Below are 24,990 nucleotides of genomic sequence, written 5' to 3' on the forward strand. Positions count from 1 at the left end.
GCAATTTCATACAAAGAAAAATAAAACATCAAAAGCATTTTAAGGTTTTATTAATGTACAGTAAATATAAAATAAGTACCTTCATTTTAATGAAGTTAATAAAAAATAATCTCCTTGGATAACTTTCAACCTAACCCCCCCCTCAAAAAAAAAAAGGAAATAGTTTGAGTTTCTTTCACTGCCCAAAGTTAAGAGAATCCTTCATTGATTACAATGTACTCATTACATCTGCCAATTTGACTTGATTGAGACAGCCGTACTGTATGTACTCTTGACTCTATACAATATATTAAGATAAAACATAAAAATTGATCAAAGGGAAAACAGGTAAATGAGTTTTGAATTGACTGAGGCACAGCTAGCGCCGTCAGACAACTTGACGGCGCCACACGATGCAACGCCCTTACTGGCCCTCCTGCTCTTCCTGCTTTGCTGCCTGCATTTAGTCTTGATATTTTTTGAAAAGTAGTTGCCAAAAGTTTTTTCAACAGAGGGAAACTTAACACAAAATAGGTGCTTATATTACGCTTACATTATGTTGCTCCCTCTATACCCAGGCCGTAAAAACAGTCAACAAATGAAAAGTTAAGGCGAATACATACACACGCCCTTTGAATCTCCTGTACATTTCTGCAAAATGTACATTTTTGGAAAAGCAAGTTTGGGTGATGACGTCACACTAGGAGGCCACTTGGCTCATTCCTGAGATAATGAAAAAAACAAAAAAAACCTGACAAATAAAAACTGATGTTCTTCCATTACCGCGGGAAACATCAGCGTTACTTATCCAATTAATTAAATAACCAAATGTGACAACACATCAATTTGGCACTGGCCACCGATGGCACTGACTATGAGAATAAGCCTTTGATGAGGAGTCAATGGATAAAACTCATCTTTTCCTAATTTGTCCTTGAATCGTTTAATATTTCTCATCCGCATAAAGGAAAAACCAGAAGCACAACAACAAAAAAACAAAAACCCAGAAGAAACAAAAACAAAAACCCAACATGTTCAATCAATAGAAAAAACTTGAGGAAAAAATGAAGGCTGTTTCTCTATTGGATTAAAATGCAAAAATGGAATTTAAACACACTGTGAAATGCATTTTCAAATGAAATGACATCCATCCTCCGATCCTGGTGACTCGTATTCATATTGTCTCATGAAGAGTTATACTGTGTATTTCTGCCACTTCCCTCGCAAATAATGCTACATTCATAATATGGAAAAAGTATCTGACAACTTCCATCAGACACTCTCCCCCCACCCCCTTTTTTTTTTTACATTACTGACATAGCCAAAAAAAAAAAAACAGGATTAAAGAGGTTTTTAGTGGAAAGGAGCGCTGGGTTTTGGGAGCGAGCGGGTCCTTCAGGAGGGGAGCGGGGAGGCCAGGGGCGGCTCTGGGTCCAGCTCGAAGCTGACGTTGACAAAGGAGGCTCCGGAACCTCCCGGCTGCTCCGTGGCCGAGGGGTGAGCGGGGGCCGCCAGGTCATCCTGGTTCTGCCGGTGCTGCTCTTCGAAGCGGCGCTCCGCCTCCTCGGAAAGCCGGTTCTCCTCCTCCTCCTCTTCCTCCTTCAAGGAGAATTGACTGTTGAGTGAGCATGCTCTCGGACATCGTGTTTGAAACTGGGAACATTTTGGTGAAGCCACATTTTTATTATTAGGTTTTCTCAACTTAAAATGTGCATCTTAATCCCACAATTTCACGTTGAGCAAATTTTATATAGACAGAGCGCCAGACAGAGAGACAGATAGACAGTAGATGGACAGATGACACATAGACAGACACATAGATAGACATACACGTCGATATACAGACAGACAGACAGACAGACAGACACGTAGATAGATAAATACACTACTCACAAAAAGTTAGGGATATTCGGCTTTTGGGTGAAATTTCAGGATGAACCTAAAATGCACTATAACCTTTACAGGTGAAATTAATTTGAGCTTCTCTAAACTTTTGAATGCACATGTCCAACTGTTCAATGTTTCAGTACTTTTTGCACAACTTGCTGTTCTCTAACAAGGAGCTGAACGGCAAAATTCACAACAGGTGTTTGATCCATGAATCGACCAATACATTTCATGGTTCAATTAGAATTGGTATTTAAACAGTCCTCTTCATCATGCTGTTCACATGTTGACATCATGAGACCAAGACAACACCAAACAACTGATCAACAGTACCTCGCCATTGCGAGGCTTCAAACAGGATGTTGTCAGAGGGAAGTGGCCACTGAGCTTAGAGTGTCACAGAGTGTCATCAGCAGGTTGCAACAGAGATACAGAGACTGGAAGAGTCACAGAAAGGCATAGAAGTGGACGTCCTTTGGCCACATCCCACACTGATGAGCGCTTCATTGTGAACAGTGCCCTGCGGAACCGGATGATGATGCCACTCAACTCCAGGCACATTTAAGGGAGGTGAGAGACACCCAAGTGTCACGTCAGACCATTCAAAACCGTTTCCATCAGTGTGGTCTGCTTGCTAGACGACCTGCAAGGGTACCTGACCACACCACCAGGCACAGGCATCATCGTCTTGCACGGGCCAGGGAGCATTGACACTGGACGAGGGACCAGTGGCCTCAGTCCTGTTCTCTCATGAAAGTCGATTCACGCTGAGCAGAAATGATGGCCGCCAGCGATGTTGGAGACGTCAAGGAGAGCGCTATGTTTGAGATGAGGAAATCACCATTGCATGCTTCTACTTTAATGCCCTACTTTCATGATATCATATCACTGTAGCGCCAACTTTTTACATTTTCCATCAATTTCACCCGAAAGCCAAGTATCCCTAACTTTTTGTGAGTAGTGTGTATATATAGATAGATAGACAGATGGACAGATAGATAGATTCTATTATATACAGTGGTACCTTGATTTACGAGTGCACTAACATACGAGTTTTCCGAGTTACAAACCGTCGTTCTGCCGATTTTTTGTATTGATTTGTGATCAAAAATGTGAGTTACGAGGAGCGAGCTTCAGGCACTGCCGCTAGTTGGCGTGGCGAGGGAATGCGGCCAGCATCCCGTGTCTCACTCCTTCACTTCATGTGGTTACCTGACCGTGGAAGCATCTCTTTTGTGTTTTGTGCTCGCAATTTTTGAGCAGTTATTTTGCCAAATAAAAAAAATTCTAACCATGGGTCCTAAGAAAGTAAGTGCTGAGAAGAAGAAGCAGATGACGTTCATTGGATTAAAGCATGAAATCATAGAAAAACATGAGCGAGGTGTGCGTGGGATGGAATTGGCAAATTTTAAGTTAAGCGAAAGTGAAGTGAATTTTTTTTTTTTTATCTATTAGGTTCAGCAATAAAGTGTAGCAACAAACGAAAGCGACCGAAAGAGCACAAAACAAACTCCTCCAACCGCCTATCTCCTCCACCTCCTCCACCAAGTCGTCAGATCTCCAAGGTAAATACACTTTATAAAAACCAAAACCTTATTTAAAAACACGTAACAAAAAAAAAATTGAGGTGGTTTTTTGGGGGCTGGAACGGATTAATGGCATTTCAATTCATTTCAATTGGGAAAATTGATTTGCTATACGAGCCGATTGAATTACGAGCTCTGTCACGGAACAAATTAAACTCGTAAGTCAAAGCACCACTGTATATTAATATTACTACTACATCTAGATTCATCTATTACTAATGTCTGTCATATATCACAATGTCTAGACCTGATTACCTGGACATTTCCCGGATTTACCCTTTCACACATGGAGCAAAAAAACGGAGATTGTCCATGTCAGACACCTTCACTATCTGGAAATAATCAGTTTGGTTTAGACCAGGGGCGGAGCTTGGGTCGAGCGTGCAGGAGGCAGTACATGACGCACTGACGCTGCCGGGTTTTACAGCACACCCAGGATGGCAGGGGAGGCTACAGACTTAAGAGTAATTGGGCTTTTTCTGCGTTGATACTCCAACTATATGGACGTATTTGCAATATAAAGGAGAGAGTGGAAAGGAATCATAAAAAAGGCAGAAAGGAGAACGCAGCTGTAGGCTTGGGGGATAGTGCAAAATTCCATTGGCCTTTCTGGAACGGGGAGACCGCATTTGCATCATTAAACATGTGTGCGCACGCATAGAAGGTCATGTAATGTGGCAAATGCGCTCTCCCTGTTCTAGGGGTGCAGGACTCATAATTTACAAGTAAAATATTTCCACAAAAACATCCAGTTTTTACTCAATTAAGTCCCATAGAAACAGGAAGACGCACAGGAGCGGGACTTGGACATTCCCTTGACTCAGTTGTGTTCAAAACTGTCGTTTCATACATGTCGGAAACAAACTCAAATAAAAAGATCTAAACTAAAAACACAGCCACGGGAGTTTGCGTGCATCGCTGTCTGGAGGAGAAAAAGCTTCAATTCTGAGTTAAGTTTACACTTTTTCATTTTCCATATAGGAAGAAACTAAGGATAACAATATTCTCTATGACATGATATTATATGTTGCTATATTATAATCACAAGATCTGCATATAGAGTGGCAGGCACGTGCGAGTGGCGGCTCCGCTGTGCTGCTCCATTTGACCAGAGCGGCAAAATGCCCAGAACCAGAGCTGGGGTCCATGTGCCTTTTCTTTTTATTTTCATTTAATTTCTTTGAGCACCTGCCCCTTTTAAAGTTTCTGCACAGACTGTAGAGGGGAAATGAGATCCTGAGTAGTTTCTCAACAGCGCTGAGCGGAGAGTGCTTCTTTCCCAAGGACCTTTTCAAGCACTTCAGCACAAAAGTAGGCTATTTTCAAGGTATTCCGGTACTTCAATTTCTGAGGACGAAATTCAAGCACTTCAAGCACCCCATAGACCTAGCAAGAAGTAAGTCTTTTTGAAGGCTACAACAATTTATGACACACAGAATGGTCATTTTACCGTTTAAGGTTTCCCCTTCCTTTAATGGGAATCAAATAAACACATTTCAATGGTGTGGAAGATTTCAATAATGCAATAATAAACAAACTGAAGGGTCGTACCTCTTTCTTTATGCGGTAGTACTCGTCGATGGCATACTGGTATTTGGGTGTAGTGATGCCAAAAAGGGAGGCCATTTTCTCCCCCAGGTAGTCGCACACTGTTGGGGAGGAAACACAGGAGGACAGAAAATACTTGATGGGTGACCCTGGGGACCTCGCTAATAGAATTATAAAATAATACAAATTATTCATGAAATTCGATTTCATGCGCGATGTGATGTAGATAGATGGTCCTATACAATTACATATTAAAAAAAAACAACAGTGAAGCGGAGAGATTAGCATTAGAGTAGCATTATATTAGCATAGCATTATGTCTATACAGGTTCTCCTCACTTAAGGACCGAGTTCCGTTCCTAGGACCAGGTTGTTAAGTGAATTGGTTGATAAGTGAGGACCTTGTGTTATTTCACGTAAGGGGGCGTGGCCATTGTGAACACTAGTGTAGTGAATACTGACAGACTGCGACAACGACACTGAGAATGATGACGAGATGAGATGTATACAGTGTATATAGTATATATAGTATATATAGTGTATATAGTATATATAGTTCATATAGTGTATATAGTATGGTGTGTATATATAGTGGTATTGTACGCAGTGTACAATACAGAATGGTCAGAGAGCTGCTCGTAAGTCTGAACAGTTGTTAAACAGGTAGGTCGTTAAGTGAGGAGTACCTGTATTGTTTTTGCGTTCAACACAGACCTGCCAACCTTGTGAAAATATTTTGAGTACCACAACAATGTAACAGGGATATCTCCAGGATATACCCCTTGAAATGCATCATCTCATTAAGTTACCAGGTACGTTAGGGGGACAGTGGCACAGTGCATTGCACTGCTGCCTTGGGTTCGATTCCCGCCTGGGGCGCTCCACCAAAAACATGCAGAACGTCGTTGTCAGACTAGCGATGGACATTTGTAATTGGTCCCTGGGCATGTCGCCGTATGCTGCCCACTGCTCCTGGCTGCCCCCCGGAGGAAGGACAAGCCAGGATGGGTCAAAAGCAGAGATCTCATTTCACCGGCCACCATTTGAAGCATGTGTGTGTGTTCGTCGCCACATGAGTGCATGTGTTGTGGTGTGTGTGCCGTGTGACAAATAAAGATTCTTCTTAAACATGCTTACCAACCAGAGATGCACCAGTTGCAATTTTCTTGGCTGATTCAGATTTTTTAGTCTGACCTTCCAATTCTGATAATCATTCATTGTATGTCCATAAAACATTGACTATTAAATATCTTTTACATCGTCGTCCGATCATTTTCAGTTTATATCCGTGATTGGAGAAATCTAATTTTCTTATCATTTGGTCGCATTGGGTATATCTGCCGTACGTCAGTGACAAATACATCATGTGATCTGACCAGGCTCACATGACAGGACAGCTGCACATACAGACGACTGCTGCAATTTTCAGTTAACACAATAGTGAGATTGCTGATTTTGACACTGTTTATTATTGTTCATTATTCACTATGGAACAATAATAGAACATGAAACTGTCACTGAGTTCCAATCAAACAGAACATGGGACTGTCACTAAGCTTCAGTATAATGCAACCTGTAACTCTCACTGAATGGAACTAACATGATAATGTCCAGTTCAAACTTCAAATGAAAGTCTCTTTCACTTTTAAGTGCAAATATACCTTTCTATTATATTTATATGGTACTTGCCATTCCAAAATAAATTGCAATCATTGCAAAGATATATATATATATATTAATAATAAAACATTTGAAAGTAATAATAATAAATGGCCGACTCTTCTCACTCTCGTTCACCGGAAGTCCTCCTTTACTCACCGTGCATTAAATGAACTGAATCAAATTGAACAACTTGTTTTACTGAGTGACTCGTCAAGAACAGAGTCTCAAAAGAGTCAAACCACTGTAGTGACAGCAATAGAAACGCAGTCCGCACAATTTTGGAGTATTGTCAGGTGATAGATAAATCATTTAACTAATCTTCTTTGTTTACCTTGAAGTGCCTCCAAACAGCCGACATTTTCTTTCTTTCTCTCTTTTTTTTTTTGAGTGTACACTACACAACTACTTTGGTATAAGAGCATTTTTACATAGTACATAAGCACTGCATCGGGCGTGTAAATTTGACGGCATAGAATCTGAAATATCTGACACTGATCATTATGTGTGTGTGCGCACACACACACACACACACACACACACACACACACACACACACACACACACACACACACACACACACACACACACACACACACACACACACACACACTTATTTTTTATTTGTTTTTTGGTAGTTTCCGCTGGCATTTCGTACCTGCGTATTTTGACCAAGAATTGCATGGTTGGTCCACAAAACACACGCAGGTATGTAATCATACAACATACATCATTATATTTCCTTTAATTTCATTGTTAGATGTTGTTGTTTAAGCCTACCTGAAACTGTCGATGTAGCTGCTCTCCACATTTGGAACCAGACGTATGGGCCCCAGGTCAGCTTGGACTGGAACGCACCACAATGTACGTGACCCAATTGTGTAAATAAATTGATAGAATAGGAAAATACAATTACACGAACATAAATACAACTTAACCATACATTGGCCATGAATGGAAGAGAAATCATTATCTTCCTTAGAAATATTTTGTTCACTTGATTTGTATTTCGAATAAAGTAACTTTTTTTTTTTTCTTCATAGAATATCTTAATTTTTGTCCTTTGATGCAGAAAGATTGCACTTGAAATCTTTATTTTCACTTAAATAAAGACTGAAGATTTACGATACGAGCTGTTGGTCAATCATTCTGGCATTACAAAATTCTTTCAAGTACTTTTTAAACACTATTTTGTTTTTCAAGGACTTCAAGTAAAACAAATAATACATTTTCAATGTGATTTTTATCAATTAAAATTTAATATAAGCGTAGTCTCATTGTCTATTATTTATATTTGTATATCTATTATATACTGTATATATCTATTTTTAATCTCATTACCATAAGTGTCTGTTTCCAACCATGCTGGATTAAATTTTAATTTCCCTGGCATAATCTATGTCGTAAAAGTGATTCGGGAAAATCTTTATTACATTCGATTTGAGAAACAAAATCAGGTGGAATATCACAGGTACAGCATTCCATTATTGGGTTTTTTCCCCCCAGGGACTTTTCAAGCACTTCAGCACAAAAGGGCTATTGTCAAGGTATTGAAGTGCTTACATTTCTGAGGACAAATCCAAGCACTTTCAGGACCTAGTAAGAACCCTGTCAATCCAGGGCTCTACACTAAGCTTATTTTTCTTGCATATGCAAATAAAAATAGGGAACAAACCTTACTCACACAAATGCAAAGTATGATTCGAGAGGGCTGAGTGGTAAAAAAAATTAAAAAAAATGAATCTACTAAGATTCGATTTATTTTGTTATTTATTTTTTATCCATTATAATATGAGAGAGCAGTGACCTTTTCAGTGATCAGCAAAAATATAGTCGATCCATAGTTACTGTTTAAGACGTATAGTTGTTTTTTTAGTTGGTATAAAGAATGTTTTCATTGCGCTCCTAAATGTCTTTGTGTGCCCTTAACTTTTTAAGAGATTGGAGCACAGCGCCTGCCTGGGTCAATCTATCTTTTTTGTCCATAATCTATACACGAGTATAGCATCAAGAATCCAAGGTAACTAGCCAGTTAGTCCTACCGGATCCACAGTCACCACATCCTTCTTAAGCGGCTCCTCCTCTTCCTCCTCCTCATCCGTGCTGTACTCCTCCATGGTCTCTCCACTGGCAAAGTAGATGGTTCTCCGCGGAATCTTCACCCTCCTCTCTACATCCCCCCGCTCGCCCATCTCCACGCACTCAAAGTCCTGAGAACCTCCTGAGCCCTGACACCAAAAAAAAAAAGATACGGGCAATTCATCAACGTGTTTTTTTGGAATTATCCTCATCATCATTATCTTCATCAAAATCATATCTTTTGACAGTAATTACGACATAAAAAGGCAAAGATTATCTAAAAGTTAATCCAACACACAATTCAACCACCTCAAAAGTTATGTTTACTAGTGTGTAGTACAATAGTTGTATAATAGAATAATATAATACAGTGTAGTAGAATTTAGTATGATACTGATAGTACTACAACACTGTTATACATCACTGTACTACTACCAGGCTAGCATTATTATTAGGATTCACTATACCATTATACTAATAGTATTATTCTGTTATCATACTAGTATGACGTGGCAAGATTGTTGCTCTTTGCTGATATCAAGACAATGTGGAATGTTTCCAAATAATCGATTAACGACGCTTTCACCTCTTTTTATCGGTGTGTGGCAGCCAGTTCTTAATGTTTACAATAGCCCAGTCGAAGCGCAATGCTAATGCTAGGGAAGCGTCGTGACAATAATTCAAAGAGCGATGAGTTGTGGCAAGTAGACAATGAAAACGGATCGCGGGACAACGGACCTTTTCAGATTCCATGGCTTGGCCCAGTGAGATGTTTACATTGGACAGATACAACGGCAAACCCGCCATGACAGTCACTCACCCTCACGCACTAAACCTAGCCAGAAGCTATTAACCTGCAACTTCCGGCCTGGTGTTGCGCTTCAAAACAAAAGCTGAAAACGTCCTCACTGAAAATGAGAATTGTTTTGTGTTTTTTTTTTTAACTATTAAGTATGTCATAATAATAATAACAGCGGGTCTACACGTTTGTGACGTTTCTTTTGGCGGCTAACGGGATAGTGGCGTGCCCTGATGTTTATTGAATTGAAAAGGTTGAGAAACACTGCCCTGCTGGCCGTCAGATATCAAAACAAAAGTCCTGACGTAACGCTGCAAGGGAGTTCAAATAGACGTGAAAATAAATTCAATTCAAGAAATAAATGAATGAATAAATAAGTAAATACATTTAGCCGTTTTCAATACCAGTTATATGCTTAACTTCAAGGTATGAGACGTGCAAAATAAAAAATAATACAATATATACATATATATGTATATGACGTTTAAAAAAAAAAAGACGAAAACAGCAAGAAAAGTAGCATTTTTGGTCATTTAAAACGTAAAATTACAAAAATTATAAAACAAAAAAATGCACACGCACACTGATTCAAGATTCAAGATTCAAGATTTTTTATTTGTCACATACATATACATACTTCCATACATATATGCAGTGAAATGTAATAGAATCTGTGACTCTGACTCTGTGAGACGCACTGTGTTTGTCCACCAGAGGTCGCTATCTCACCCGCATACTGTTGACGTGAGCGCCGCTCCGTTCAGCCCCGGTTCCCTGTTTCAAGGAGACCGCTCCCGGAGTGTTTTGGGTCCCGGGCCTGGCGACCAACGTCTTGTCCAAAAAAAAAAAAAAAAAAAAAAGGTCAAATAAAAATGACAGCGAGGAAGTCTGGCTCGCGACTGGAGACCGAGATCGAGCGGTGTCGCTCGGAGGCCCAGTGGGAGAAGGTGCCGGAGTTGGTGCGACAGCTCTCTGCCAAGCTCATCTCCAACGGTAAGCGAGCTGAAGCCGGAGGAGCCGGTCTCGGTTCATTCAGCCGCTGCGCGGCCTGCGGGCTCGGCGGCAGCCTCGGTGTTTCCTGAGCGCGCCGCGCCGGGTGTGAGCGCCCCGTGCCCCGTCACCGCTACTTCGAAACTCCATTCTAATGGCCCAGCCAAGCAGCAGTGGTTGTGGTAGAGAACGGGTCAGCGCGGCCCTGTCCGCGGTGTTTTCGCGGTGAAATATACGTTTAGTTTATCTCTACTAATATGTTAAAATATTGACAGCTCCGTGAGCTAGGTGCTCTGGAGCTACATGCCAGCTGTCAACCCAGTCGCCCCGATGCTGAATCCCAGCTTCAACGTAGAGGCATTTTGGATCATTAATTATTAGTGGGGTTTTTTCTTAGAATAACTCGAAATCAAGATTTCTTTGGTAGATACATTTTACTTTCACCTTAAGTGGATCTGCACGTTTGGTAATGATGCGTTTGTTTAAGTCGTGACCAGGTCTCCTCCATTATTTTTCTATTGAAATCAATGGATGGAAATGGCGTTTCACCCCCCCCGTTGGGCATAGTGTTATTTCTTTATTTGATTTACACAATATAAGCAGAGAAAAGTGGGTATTTAAAATCCAGCCATATGTTTACATTTTTTTACATGTGGGGTTTTTTCCCATTGTTTTGATGTGAGCTCATAAAGTATCTATCTATCTGTCTATCTATCTATCTATCTATCTATCTATCTGTCTATCTATCTATCTATCTATCTATCTATCTATCTATCTATCTGTCTGTCTGTCTATCTATCTATCTATCTATCTATCTATCTATCTATCTATCTATCTATCTATCTATCTATCTATCTATCTATCTATCTATCTATCTATCTATCTATCTGTCTATCTATCTATCTAACATTTTTCAAACAGTTTTCATTGTTTTTGTTCTTTAAAATTTACATTAAAATGTAATAACTGTATTTCCCCTGTTTTACACTTTTATTCATTTTGATGTGACGTGGGGATGGCAAAACATAAAAGTGGGCATAGCTGACTTTAAACACAGGATACGTATCAGAGAAAGGTGATTTTTCGCCCCTCATCAGGACAAACAATCCAGAATTTGTCTGCTAGTCCTGCAGTCATATTTATCAGAATAACAAACACTGTGTGTGGAGGAGGATGAACTGCTTCCGATCACTGATTTTGCCAATGGATTTTCACCATTGCAGCTGCCTCTCCTCCCATAATCAGGATATTATTGGATTTGGGTTTATGTAGTGTAGTTTGCGTTCCAGTTAACATTGTTATGGTCCCTGTTAAGTAGTAAGTGGTTCTGTGAAATGTAGATATTTCAGTACAAGATTATTATGTGGTTGAATTTAGTACCTTAGCAATAGATGGATACTTAACTTTATATACTTTACTATTTTAAAATAATAATGATAATGCAATACAATAAAACGTGTGAAAAAAAACCTGCGATATATGGAAAAAATATACATTAAACCTGAGTAGGCAAAATAATAAAGAAATAAAATAAAAAAATATATAAACAAAAGAAAATGGCAATATATGAGGAAAAAATATAAAATAAACCCAACAGTTAACTGTAAATGTGTGGCAATATATGTTAAACCTCATGATAAACAGCAGATATATCCCTAAACAATAAAAAAATACCATGGAGAAAATGCTCTCCTTCAATAGTTGCCATATTCATCTTCAGTATATCGCCAGCTTCTTTCGAGCTTTAGACCTGTCTAAGCTTTGTATGGAGGACTGCAAAATAAACGCTCTAGTCATACACTGGGTAGGTATTGCTCTTCAGGCATTGTTTTATTCGGCTATAATAATAAGCGTATACATACGTATACATTTTCTGCTGAGACCAATGTTTATTAAGAGTGCTGAGAGTGCTCTTTTTTTTTTTTTTACTCTAGTCAGTAAAATTAGAAATGCACAACTCCATAGCATGGAATAAAAAATAAAAAAAACATTTACTGTATACATAATAATCAAATAGCATTGTGAGCACTGCAGCTTGCATCAATCACAAAGTTTGAAAAGATAGATAGACTTTATTCATCACCAGAGAGAAATTGCAATGCCAGTAACAGTTTGCATAAAAAATAGGCATAAATAATAATAAAGCAATGGAATAAAAAAATATTTATAAAAAAGAAAATTGCAATATCTGTAAAACATAATAATAAACCTAATGATAAACAGCTAGATATGACCTAAAAACAGAATGTATGGCTATTACAGAATCCTAGAACTGTTTAGGGATTATACTCAAGTTTGGCCCCAGCTGCGTCATGAGTCCAACAGCACACTCATCAGGATTTGTGTACACAGTTTAGTAGCAGGATTACTAGTTATTTTAACACCTTTAATCCCCCCCCCCCCCCCCCCCACACACATACACACACACACACACACACACACACACAATCTAAATACACGAACACACAGCTCATCCTAGCTGGTATGCGTGAATATTGCATTATTGGTTTTATACACAAAGCTCTCTCTTTATAGGAAATGCTGTTACAAAGTTGTCAGAACATGGGACAAACATTATATTGCTTAAAAATGTCAGGTTTATATTCCATTGTCCTGCCATATTTTACTGTGTACTGTGAGCTTTGTTGTATATTCTGCTTTTTCCTCCAGATATTGCTGCCTTTCGCTTTTCATTTTTATTCTATTGTTTGTTATTATCACAGGGTTCTTACCATGTCCTCGATGTGCTTGAATTTCATCAAGAAATTGAAGTCCTGGAATACCTTGAAAATAGCCCTTTTGTATGCTTGACTCAAAAAAAAACGCGGTAATGGAAAAGCTGTGATATTCCCCCTGGTTTTGTTCTTTATATCATAACGTAGTAAAACATTTCCACAATCGCTTTTACAACATAAATTATGCCAGCGAAATGTAACATTTATTTATTTATATATATACAGTGGGGCAAAAAAGTATTTAGTCAGCCACCAATTGTACAAGTTCTCCCACTTAAAAAGATGAGAGAGGCCTGTAATTTTCATCATCGGTTCACTTCGACTATGAGAGACAGAATGGGGGGAAAGAATCCAGGAAATCACATTGTAGGATTTTTAATGAATTAATTGGTAAATTCCTCGGTAAAATAGGTATTTGGTCACCTACAAACAAGCAAGATTTCTGGCTTTCACAGACCTGTAACTTTTTCTTTAAGAGGCTCCTCTGTCCTCCACTCCTTACCTGTATTAATGGCACCTGTTTGAACTCGTTGTCAGTATAAAAGACACCTGTCCACAACCTCAAACAGTCACACTCCAAACTCCACTATGGCCAAGACCAAAGAGCTGTCAAAGGACACCAGAAACAAAATTGTAGACCTGCACCAGGCTGGGAAGACTGAATCTGCAATAGGTAAGCAGCTTGTTGTGAAGAAATCAACTGTGGGAGCAATTATTAGAAAATGGAAGACATACAAGACCACTGATAATCTCCCTCCATCTGGGGCTCCACGCAAGATCTCACCCCGTGGGGTCAAAATGATCACAAGAACGGTGAGCAAACATCCCAGAACCACATGGGGGACCTAGTGAATGACCTGCAGAGAGCTGGGACCAAAGTAACAAAGGCTACCACCAGTAACACACTACGCCGCCAGGGACTCAAATCCTGCAGTGCCAGACGTGTCCCCCTGCTTAAGCCAGTACATGTCCAGGCGCGTCTGAAGTTTGCTAGAGAGCATTTGGATGATCCAGAAGAGGATTGGGAGAATGTCATATGGTCAGATGAAACCAAAATAGAACTTTTTGGTAAAAACTCAACTTGTCGTGTTTGGAGGAGAAAGAAAGCTGAGTTGCATCCAAAGAACACCATACCTACTGTGAAACATGGGGGTGGAAACATCATGCTTTGGGGCTGTTTTTCTGAAAAGGGACCAGGACGACTGATCCGTATAAAGGAAAGAATGAATGGGGCCATGTATCGTGAGATTTTGAGTGAAAACCTCCTTCCATCAGCAAGGGCATTGAAGATGAAACGTGGCTGGGTCTTTCAGCATGACAATGATCCCAAACACACCGCCCGGGCAACGAAGGAGTGGCTTCATAAGAAGCATTTCAAGGTCCTGGAGTGGCCTAGCCAGTCTCCAGATCTCAACCCCATAGAAAACCTTTGGAGGGAGTTGAAAGTCCGTGTTGCCCAGCGACAGCCCCAAAACATCACTGCTCTAGAGGAGATCTGCATGGAGGAATGGACCAAAATACCAGCAACAGTGTGTGAAAACCTTGTGAAGACTTACAGAAAACGTTTGACCTCTGTCATTGCAAACAAAGGGCATATAACAAAGTATTGAGATGAACTTTTGTTATTGACCAAATACTTATTTTCCACCATAATTTGCAAATTCCACGTTTTTTTCTCTCATTTTGTCTCTCATAGTTGAGGTATACCTATGATGGAAATAACAGGCCTCTCTCATCTTTTTAAGTGGGAGAACTTGCACAATTGGTGGCTGACTAAATACTTTTTTTGCCCCTGTGTGTGTGTGTGTGTGTGTGTGTGTGTGTGTGTGTGTGTGTGTGTGTGTGTGTGTGTGTGTGTGTGTGTGTGTGTGTGTGTGTGTGTGTGTGTGTGTGTGTGTGTGTGTGTGTGTGTGTGTGTGTGTATGTATGTATGTATGTATGTATGTATGTATATATAATAGACAATGAGACTAAGATTATATTATCACATTGAAAATTGATTATATTTATTTTGCATTAAGTCCTTGAAAATGAAAAAGTATTTGAATATCCTTAAGTTTAATTTTATTATGCCAGAATGAACCCTGTGAATTAATTACTGCCTGTTATTTTTGATGTGAGCTGAGTGTCTGTCTATCAATCAACCTATGAAATTCCATCATATTCTTCTTGAATAAAAGTAAATATAGTGATATGTTAAGCGCAAAAGAATATATAAAATGGAGTACAACCCGGTCCGTACCTGATCCTAAAAATAGACTTAATGCTTTGCTAATATAATATGCTGCACTAATGCTAATCTTTCCGCTTCACTGTTTTTTTTCCATATGTTATTATATAGGACCATATCTATCTATCGATCTATCCATCCATTCACATTGTATTTATTGCAACGTTTCTGACATTGGTTTAAAATTCCCCTTGAATTTGGATGAAAACATATAATGGGAACTATTTTACTTAATTTAATTAGCATAAAAAAGCTGTCCAAAAAATGAAAAACAAATTAATAATCCTGAATAATAAAAGTAAAATAGAATTTAAAAAACATTGCCACACACAATTTGCCAAAAAATACAAAACAGAAATAGTCAAAAATGCACTGAATATACAAAATGTGATTCTATGCACAAGATATATAATATATCAATAAGATATTAAAAAAAAATCTGCAGGATGCAATACACAATATCCACTTTAGTCTTGTTAGGTACGTATAACATTACGTATTACTAGTAATTACCACGTATTACTAGTTTCCATTAAACGCACCATCTTGTATCAACAGCAATTACAAATTTCTGATTTTCCACTATTCAACAATTATACGATTCCCAACTATTTCACTCATTTAACACCATAAGAGTATTGTATTTCAACATATATTGTATGTTGTAAATGCAGTGAAATGAAGTATGGCGGTGGCCGGTGCTGCATTGGCTCATTTATTCGACCAATCACCGTGGACCTACGTCTGGACCGACGTTATTACACTATAGATAATGCAATAAAGTCACTATGACTCAACGACTAATTAGACTGGAGTAATGTAAGGACTTAACTACAATTCAAGATGACATGTAACCAAACTATACAATTCAGCCTGATATATAAACAAATGACTTGTCTATAATTGTTTACAATTGTTCTAATGGCAAGAAATATGGATTTGACTATGAAATATATCGCTTATTGTAGACTACCATTACTTTGGTATTTGACTTGATATTGCAGGACTAATACAAATTTATGTAACCGTATTCACACTCACCGTGATGCCTGTGGTCATTTCTGCTCATTTCAAGCACTTTTTTCCATGTGATCGTCTTCCCGTTGTCAATTTCAAATGCCTTTTTTGAAAGCAGCTGTCCGTGTGGGGCTGTAAACCAGGGTTTGTCTTTGCTATAACTCACTGTGATGCGTGTGTTAATACAGCCGTACTCTCGGAGGCTTATATATGAGTCTCAGCGTCCGTTATCCACACTGATACGAGGTCTGTACAGTGCTGTAATGATGATCCACTGTGTTCTCCTCTTGAAAACCTGCCGATATCGAGGGTAGCTCCGGTAGTCTGAGTTTTTTTTTTTTTTTATGAAGACTTAATGCTTTGGAAATAAATTGTGTATAAATAATGACATGTTTTATTTAAATGAAGTACCTTATTTTTCATGTGTTTTTTCACATTCTCATGCTCATGTGTTACCAATCACCATAGACTTATGTCTGGACCAGTCACCGTGCACTTACATCACTGATGCACTACATCCTCTTGTGTCGTTTGCTTTAAATGTCCCCCAAGAACACTATTTTAACATTAACGATCGTTGTTAGATCATGCAGTGCGGACGCATAAAAGAAAGGGATCCTTCAAAAGTTCTTAGAACTGCTGTGTGAAAACACCTTCTGTGACCAATTATAGTTTTCGGGGTTATGTCAAACGCAGCACATGTTACAGTTTTCCGAGTTTTCATTAAACGCAGTGTCGGCTCAAGTTGTCTGTGAACGCTATGTAGTCCAAAAGGCACAAGCTCGCTGGATGTAAATGACTTCCGGGAGACTAAGCTTAGAATTGTATAACTTTGGATGATGATGTCACAAAGCGCCCTGTTCCTGAAACTAATCAAATCGCATCAGTGTTCTTCTACTTCTGCTAAATTTACAACAGTTTTTCACTTATTTTTGCTCCAAATGTACATCGATATTGATCAAACTCAAACAACAAGACGTCTGACACGTCCTGGTTCTAACGAGACCTTAACCATGTCTGTGCGTAATGTGGTTGCCGTGTGTCATATACTTTAAGCCTGAAAAACGCCAAGAAGATCGAAAATAATAAAATCTGAACAGAAACAATAGTGTTCCAGACCTGCAGGCAGGACCCCTAATTGTGACGGCTCTACCTGCAAAATGCAATTATTTGATGAGAAAATAGTAAAGCTATAAAGAAATTCTCACAAACAGCCACAGCAGGACACCTTCTAATAAAACATATTTTTTATCCCTGTTTTTATTTGGTTTTATGTGCTGGATGTGTGTCTGTGCATGTGTAAAGATAAAGAAGGCATGACTCACTCATTTCACCTGCACGCCTGCGTCTGCAGATGACCTTGGCGAGCTGCTGTTGGGCGAATGCAAGCTCCAGTCGTACCTGAAGGAGAACCCCATCAAACAGGGTGCCAGCCCCAGGGGACAGCGGCCCAAACTGGTGGAGGTCAGAAAACACCTCACAGCCGCCCTGGACAGAGGGAACCTCAAGGTCAGTGTTTCCCGACCTTTTTTCTACCATGGCGCGCTTTTTAAAAGGAAATAATCCCACGGCGTACGTCCATCAGTGAAGAAGAATCACAAAGATGCTTATTATTAGGTGTGGGAATCAGCAGGGATCGCACGATACTATCGATACTTGGGTCCCGATGCCATATTACCCCGATTCTTTATGTTTTGCAAGACACCAAGTATTTTGATATGATACTGAATGTATTGCGATATATTATTAATTTATTTCTCACCTGACTGCAGTAAAAAATGTAAAAGGTGCATCTTTTCTCTTGCTGATCTAGAGATGTAAACTTTGCACATGCATCAGTGTGGTCACTAAACAGACAGCATTTTCCATTTTGTCCGAATGGTAGAACATGTTTTGTATTGATGCATACATCAACAAATACATAAATGAACAGAGTAGCAAGAAAAAAATCAGAAACTCAAACTAATCAAAATCCCCCTTTGGGAAAGAGTGCGTGGCCGATACCGGAGTCCTGATATCTACGGAAATGAGAACTGTCGCATACACATGATGTAGACCAACGTTGACGCTGACGCATTGCGTCATTTGTTGTCGTCACTAGTTTTTCTTCGGGACTTCCTGGTGATGATTCCAGCTCCACAATGTTTCCATTGGAAACACAAACTGTGACCAAGAACAAGCGTTTTTTTATCGATTGAATTGAAGAGGAAAAGAGGAAGTCCAAAGAGAAGGTTTATGGATGTTGTGAGGGAGGACATGCAGGCGGTTCGTGTAAGGGAGGAAGATGCGCAGAACAGAAGGTATTGGAGGCAGATGATCCGCTGTGGCGACCCTTAACAAGAGCAAGAAGAAGAAGATTCTAGTACCAAAAACTGTAATTCGTATTTGCAATTGATATAATAAAATATTGATACTTGGCATGCATATATCATTACAAAATATTGTGATACTATAGGTTTTTTCCCCCACCCCTATTTATTATTAGGGCCAACTAATAGTTAGTGATGCACGAAGCAAGAATGAGTCGTTTATAATGAACAGATCTTGTGATTTGGTAATTCCCACGTTTATCGTTCACCAGAAGTCCTCCCTCGCTGTGTTGCACCGACTGAATCGAACGAAGAGTCGAAAAACCAAACTACTCTTTTTTTTTTTTTTTTTAACGAGTGACTCGTCAAGAACCGAATCTCAAAAAAAAAAGTCGAACCTTTCACTACGAATAGTTCTTACTTTCTACGAGAAATCTGTTGGTATCCCGGCTGGAATTGGTGAATTAGATGAATTGGTACAGCCTCGCAATTTTGATATTGCAACAGACAATAGCTAATTTCCATTATTTAAGTGAAATTTAAAGCCGGTGGTCGGCAAATGCAGTTCCAGGTCCTCTCCTACGCACCCGATACAAGATGTACCACTATGCTGTTGCCTGTCCTTTGCTTTGCTGAATTAAATCTGTTTTCCGAGGTGTTGTGTAACAGAGACACAGAGACCAGTCTATTGAGATGTGTAATGTCTCCTCTCCGGTCCAGGCTGACTACCTGCAGGAGGCCAGTCTGCTGATGGCCAAGCTGTGCTACGTGGAGGGGGAATACAGAGATGCCTTAGGTAGCCTACACACACACTTCTCCAAACTTTAATAACTACAATTACCGATACATAATTTGTTTGCTTTTTACATTTCATGGATAGTATAATTGCTGCTCCGGAGAGCCATAATAGGTGTTGGAGGCAAGGAGCATCAGAGCTCACAGGAAACGCAGCAGTCTTTATTGCAGGAAACACTACTGCCTTTACCAAAACTCCCCCTCAGGGCTATGAGCGTCAGAATCTGTCGCCCAAGGTTTCCTGCGGCTAACCCTTCCTTTATTCCAATATATTTGTTGCAGGGCACTACAGCCGGGTGACTCTGGATGAGCTGCAGCTGGCGGGGGCTCCTGTCTACAGGCTGTCTATGATCGCAGAGGCCTACGCCACCAAAGGCATGTATAGAAGAGTGCCACAAGCATGCACACAAACTCTGGAAATCACCGGAGTCGCACACATATTTACACATTTACTCTGGAAATCTAGGGCTGAACAATGTATCGATATATAATAGGGAAATTATAATATGAGACTTAATGTTGTTTTCTGACCTAGACTGTTTTACATGTTCTAATCAACACCTCTGCCTGCTTGGTCATAATGTCCACTATTAATGACTGTTTCTCAGATATTTCCTGTTTGTATATACTTTATGGAAGCATAAATAGTCAAGCCCAAAATTATAATCAAATTATCAATATCCAGGTATTTGTCAAAAGAAATTGCGTTAATTATTTTTGTCCAAATCAATTCACTCACCTAGTGGGGCTTGCTTGATCTTGTCACGTTGTGAGTCATTTAAAGTTGGGTGTGGTCCCACAGGCCCACAAATGTAAATACTCCATTAATAAAGTGATGGGACAGTGATTCCAAATTAACTATTTTTGGGACGGGGGTTGACAAAAAAAGGTATGTGAACTCCAAAGAAATTCCATCAGAGGGATATATACGACAACTCCCCCTGACCCATAGTCAACCACAGCAACTGGATTTATGAAAAAGGGAAACAGGCTGATGTCTTGATGCCGACATGATATATTTGTCAACGGTCTCCATAAACATTCAAATATTTTTCCTATTGTCCTCTCAAACTACCTCAGTAGATACAGTATGTTTGCCACCGTCCTTTAATCTCTGCAATACCACTTTACCTCCACACCGTGGCACTGCAGGATATTTATACACTACTCACAAAAAGTTAGGGATATTCGGCTTTTGGGTGAAATTTCAGGATGAACCTAAAATGCACTATAACTATAGAGGTGAAATTTATTTGACCTTCTCTAAACTTTTGAATGCACATGTCCAACTGTTCAATGTTTCAGTACTTTTGGCACAACTTGCTGTTCTCTAACAAGGAGCTGAACGGCAAAATTCACTACAGGTGTTTGATCCATGAATCGACCAATACATTTCCTGGTTCAATTAGAATTGGAATTTAAACAGTCCTCTTCATCATGCTGTTCACATGTTGACATCATGAGACCAAGACAACACCAAACAATTGATCAACAGTACCTCGCCATTGCGAGGCTTCAAACAGGATGTTCTCAGAGGGAAGTGGCCACTGAGCTTAGAGCGTCACAGAGTGTCATCAGCAGGTTGCAACAGCAGGTTGGACGTCCTTTGGCCACATCCCACACTGATGAGCGCTTCATTGTGAACAGTGCCCTGCGGAACCGAATGATGATGCCACTCAACTCCAGGCACATTTAAGGGAGGTGAGAGGCACCCAAGTGTCACGTCAGACCATTCAAAACTGTTTACATCAGTGTGGTCTGCGTGCTAGACGACCTGCAAGGGTACCTGACCACACCACCAGGCACAGGCATCATCGTCTTGCACGGGCCAGGGAGCATTTACGCTGGACGAGGGACCAGTGGCCTCAGTCCTGTTCTCTCATGAAAGTCCATTCACGTTGAGCAGAAATTATGGCCGCCAGCGATGTTGGAGACGTCAAGGAGAGATATTATCACTCTAGCGTAAACTTTTTACATTTTCCATAACTTTTACCCAAAAGCCAAATATCCCTAACTTTTTGTGAGTAGTGTATCAACCGTTGCTATAATTGATACCGTCCACTTGCAACACAGTAATGCTTGAGACTTACGCTTATGCTATAGATTTCTAATACTGCCTTCGCTTGGAACACGGGAGACGGCAAACAGCACTGAGCGGCAAGGGGGGGTCACAACAAAACGTGACGATATGTTGCTAAAGCAATGTACAAAGACTCCAAATAAAATATATTAAACTTGATTATTTTGTGTCTGTTATTATATATACACATTTAAGTAATGCATGTAGCTCTAAAAATGCAGCTTACAGTTAATATTTTATTGCAAACTTAAATGAATGTTAAATTACCTCAAACGTATTGTCATTCATAGGTGGTTAACTTTACACAAGCCAGCTATAAAGCATCATTTGCATCTTTAAGCAGGTTTAACAATGGATTATTTCACATTATGGATATATTTATTAGGCTTTGGCGATATCCAAAATATTGTATTGTGATGCAGTCCCACCCAAATATCACAACACGATATTATCGTCGTTGTTGGCGGGTGGGGTTGTAAGAGAGTGACGGAGAAAGTGTTCCTATTTCGCAAGGTTGCGCACGGCATATTTTTATTTATTTATTTATGTTTTGTTTCATTCATACAGTAAATACATCTACAATAAAAACACTGTATTCGTTGTCAACCTCTATGCCAGATTGCGGGGAACGGAGCACAAGTTGCGCATGGGTGTTCACTGAACGTGCATGCGGAAAGGATCTCCCGTTCGCCACGCAAACAGTGACGGGCACCAAGCAAGCGCGTGTGAGGAAATATATACATATTTAAAAAAAGAAGAATAAAAATAAATTGTATTTATTTTGGGATTCTCAGCATGAGAATTACGAAGTGTAGCATGTGAACGTGTGAACTGATTGATATGCGTGAGTCTCACAGTCAAAGCGATTAATGGCTGATCACCTGGTTTCCACTAGCAATAGAAGCCCTACTTTTATTAGTAAATATTCTGTATTATTCAAAAATAATTATATAAGTAATATTCTGAAGCTGCAACTTTACTGGACCAATCCCACTACCACGAGATCTAAATACTCCATCCTCTTCCTCGCTACAAGCACCAATCAGCATGCAAGTAATAAATAGAAAAAAAACGTTTATATCAATCCACGGTTTTTATTTAAGCGCGATATTCCAGAGAAAACGGCATCTACCGGGACGGACTCGGAAATTTTGGGGCTCCAGCAACCACAGCAGATATGTGCAGTAGAGTCGGCTACTTGCCAACATAGCATCCGGCTGTAATGCCTTTGCGGAGGAAGGCAAAAAGTTAAAACATTTTAACTTGGACAGCAAATTCCGTGTACCGTTGCCATTTGCCGGTCTTCTTTGCTGGTCTGCCGTCATGCTCTCGGCCACTAACATGACTTCTGGTTTACCGTCTGCAGTGTTCCATGTGAATGTAGCATTAGCCAATTGTTTTTACTCATTGAAGAATGTATTATTGATGTCTTTAATATGCTGCCTATAAATGATTGATCAGTTTGAATTGTGTTTTAATTATTAACGCTAATGATATTCAGTCAGCAGCTCATTAAGTGGCACCAGCCAGAGTCTGGGTTTTAAAAAGCTCACCAAAAGTTTTTTGTTTTTTTTGTTTTTTTTCCTTTCAAAATTGAAAGGAATTGATTATATTATAATAAATATAAATTATTAAATTATAGGAATTAGAACGATAAGAAGATATAAGAATAAATGATTTTTTTTTTGTTTATCTAATAATTTCATAATAATATAATAATTTGTGTGTGTGTGTGTGTGTGTGTGTGTGTGTGTGTGTGTGTGTGTGTGTGTGTGTGTGTGTGTGTGTGTGTGTGTGTGTGTGTGTGTGTGTGTGTGTGTGTGTGTGTGTGTGTGTAAAATATTTTTCTATATCTTGTCTTTCTCACAGTTACTTCGCCAATGCCACTTCTTTTGATGATAGTCAGTTCTCCTGATATTTCCTCTCCCCCTCCCTATCGTCCAACATTTGCCTGTCTTTTAACCCTTAATCTCCTGTCACACACACACACACACACACAAACTCTAGGGTTGTGTCTGGAGAAGGTCCCGGCCGCCTCCCCGTTGCTATCCAATAAAAACGCTGGCTCGCCAGCACTGTCCACTCAGACAGCGGCCGAGCAGGACCAGGAGATCATCACCTGCTACGAGAAGTCAGGGGACATCGCTCTGCTCTACCTACAGGAGGTTGAGAAGGTTTGTGTCGTCCCACTTATGCTATATACTGTATAGTTATTGTGGGAGTCTCTACCCACATGTGCGGGTTTAGGGAGGGAGTCATTCGGCTAGTGGAGCGCCGACATGGCGAGGATTTTATTCAGCTTGGAAACAAAAGTCTTGCTGGCACAACACGAAGGTAAACTAAAACACATTAACAGAGTTTGTATGTTGTGATTGTGCTCCGGACCGCAGGCATTTCCCTTTCCTACGCCTCAGCTTCCCACTGAAAGGACAGAACAACATACAGTATAAGAAGACTCTCCCAGCCGGGTCTGACCAATCAGCGCTTAAGAGGCTGATTGGGCAGACCCGGTAAAGCTGCGCCGCCACGGCCAAGCCAGCCCCGTCCCCTGCAGACGTGGCTTAAACCTTAACCACGCCCCCCTCGTCTGCCACACATATATACAGCCTTGTTATGCAGCGTAGACCTTACACTTCATCCCACTAAAGTGAACTTTTTCCTCTCATGGCATCATGCCTCTCTAGGCGTTGTCAGCAGGCATTCAGAACCGCAGCCCCAAGCCAGGCCCCACAGCCCAGGACCAGGAGCTGGGCTACTTCCTGGAGACGGGCCTGCAGAGGGCCCACGTCATCCACTTCAAGAACGGGTGAGAGGGTATTAATGGATGGATGGAAAGATAAATGGATGGAAGGTTGGATGGATGGATGGATGGATGAGCAGGGAGAAACAAAACATGTCACGTTGTTTGACTGTTATGCTCTTCTTATCACTGTGTCTATCCCCCTCTGCATCTCAGGCTACTTCCTTTCCCCCCTCTGGGGTTTTTTTTCTTTGCCTATCTGACGGCTTAGTAAGCCCTTGGCCTTGGTGCCCTTTGAACATGGGCCCGGAATGCCCTTTTGAAATAAGCACCAACCCCTACGATTAAATTTGACTTGGTAAGAGGGACGGGGAGAGCTGGAGGAATATGAAGAGCCCAGGGGATGTAATGGTAAATTATGTCTAATTATTGCTATTTTTTATCAATACTAGCCAATGGAGATACATATAAAAACTATAAGTGGAATACTATATAGGCTGTTCAGATACTGTGTGTTCCCCAAGTACAGTATGTCATCTTATGCGTTGTCCCTGTAT

General features: G+C 40.0%; 2 protein-coding genes across 3 annotated transcripts in view; one reads left to right on the forward strand and one right to left on the reverse strand.

Annotated features, from left to right (window-relative positions):
* Positions 1 to 33: 33 nt before the first annotated feature.
* Positions 34 to 9,548, reverse strand: fam177a1 (family with sequence similarity 177 member A1). The gene is made up of 5 exons (XM_080011823.1): positions 9,477 to 9,548; positions 8,702 to 8,887; positions 7,440 to 7,506; positions 5,004 to 5,101; positions 34 to 1,578 (listed from the first exon to the last, which is right to left on the reverse strand). Exons 1-5 carry the CDS (start codon positions 9,543 to 9,545, stop codon positions 1,375 to 1,377), a joined length of 624 nt encoding a protein of 207 aa, XP_079867949.1. The 5' UTR covers positions 9,546 to 9,548; the 3' UTR covers positions 34 to 1,374.
* An 811-nt stretch (positions 9,549 to 10,359) lies between these two features.
* Positions 10,360 to 24,990, forward strand: part of ttc7b (tetratricopeptide repeat domain 7B) — a 36,586-nt gene continuing 21,955 nt past the window's right edge. For both annotated transcript variants that reach the window (XM_080011953.1, XM_080011952.1), the window contains exons 1-6: positions 10,360 to 10,530; positions 17,864 to 18,018; positions 19,539 to 19,614; positions 19,896 to 19,988; positions 23,701 to 23,867; positions 24,378 to 24,499. In XM_080011953.1, the coding sequence (XP_079868079.1) occupies positions 10,410 to 10,530; positions 17,864 to 18,018; positions 19,539 to 19,614; positions 19,896 to 19,988; positions 23,701 to 23,867; positions 24,378 to 24,499 (734 nt within the window). In that variant the 5' untranslated portion in view covers positions 10,360 to 10,409. The remainder of the gene's footprint in view (positions 10,531 to 17,863; positions 18,019 to 19,538; positions 19,615 to 19,895; positions 19,989 to 23,700; positions 23,868 to 24,377; positions 24,500 to 24,990) is intronic.

The sequence above is a fragment of the Zeus faber genome (genome assembly GCF_960531495.2).
Source record: "Zeus faber genome assembly, chromosome: 13".
Taxonomy (NCBI): domain Eukaryota; kingdom Metazoa; phylum Chordata; class Actinopteri; order Zeiformes; family Zeidae; genus Zeus; species Zeus faber.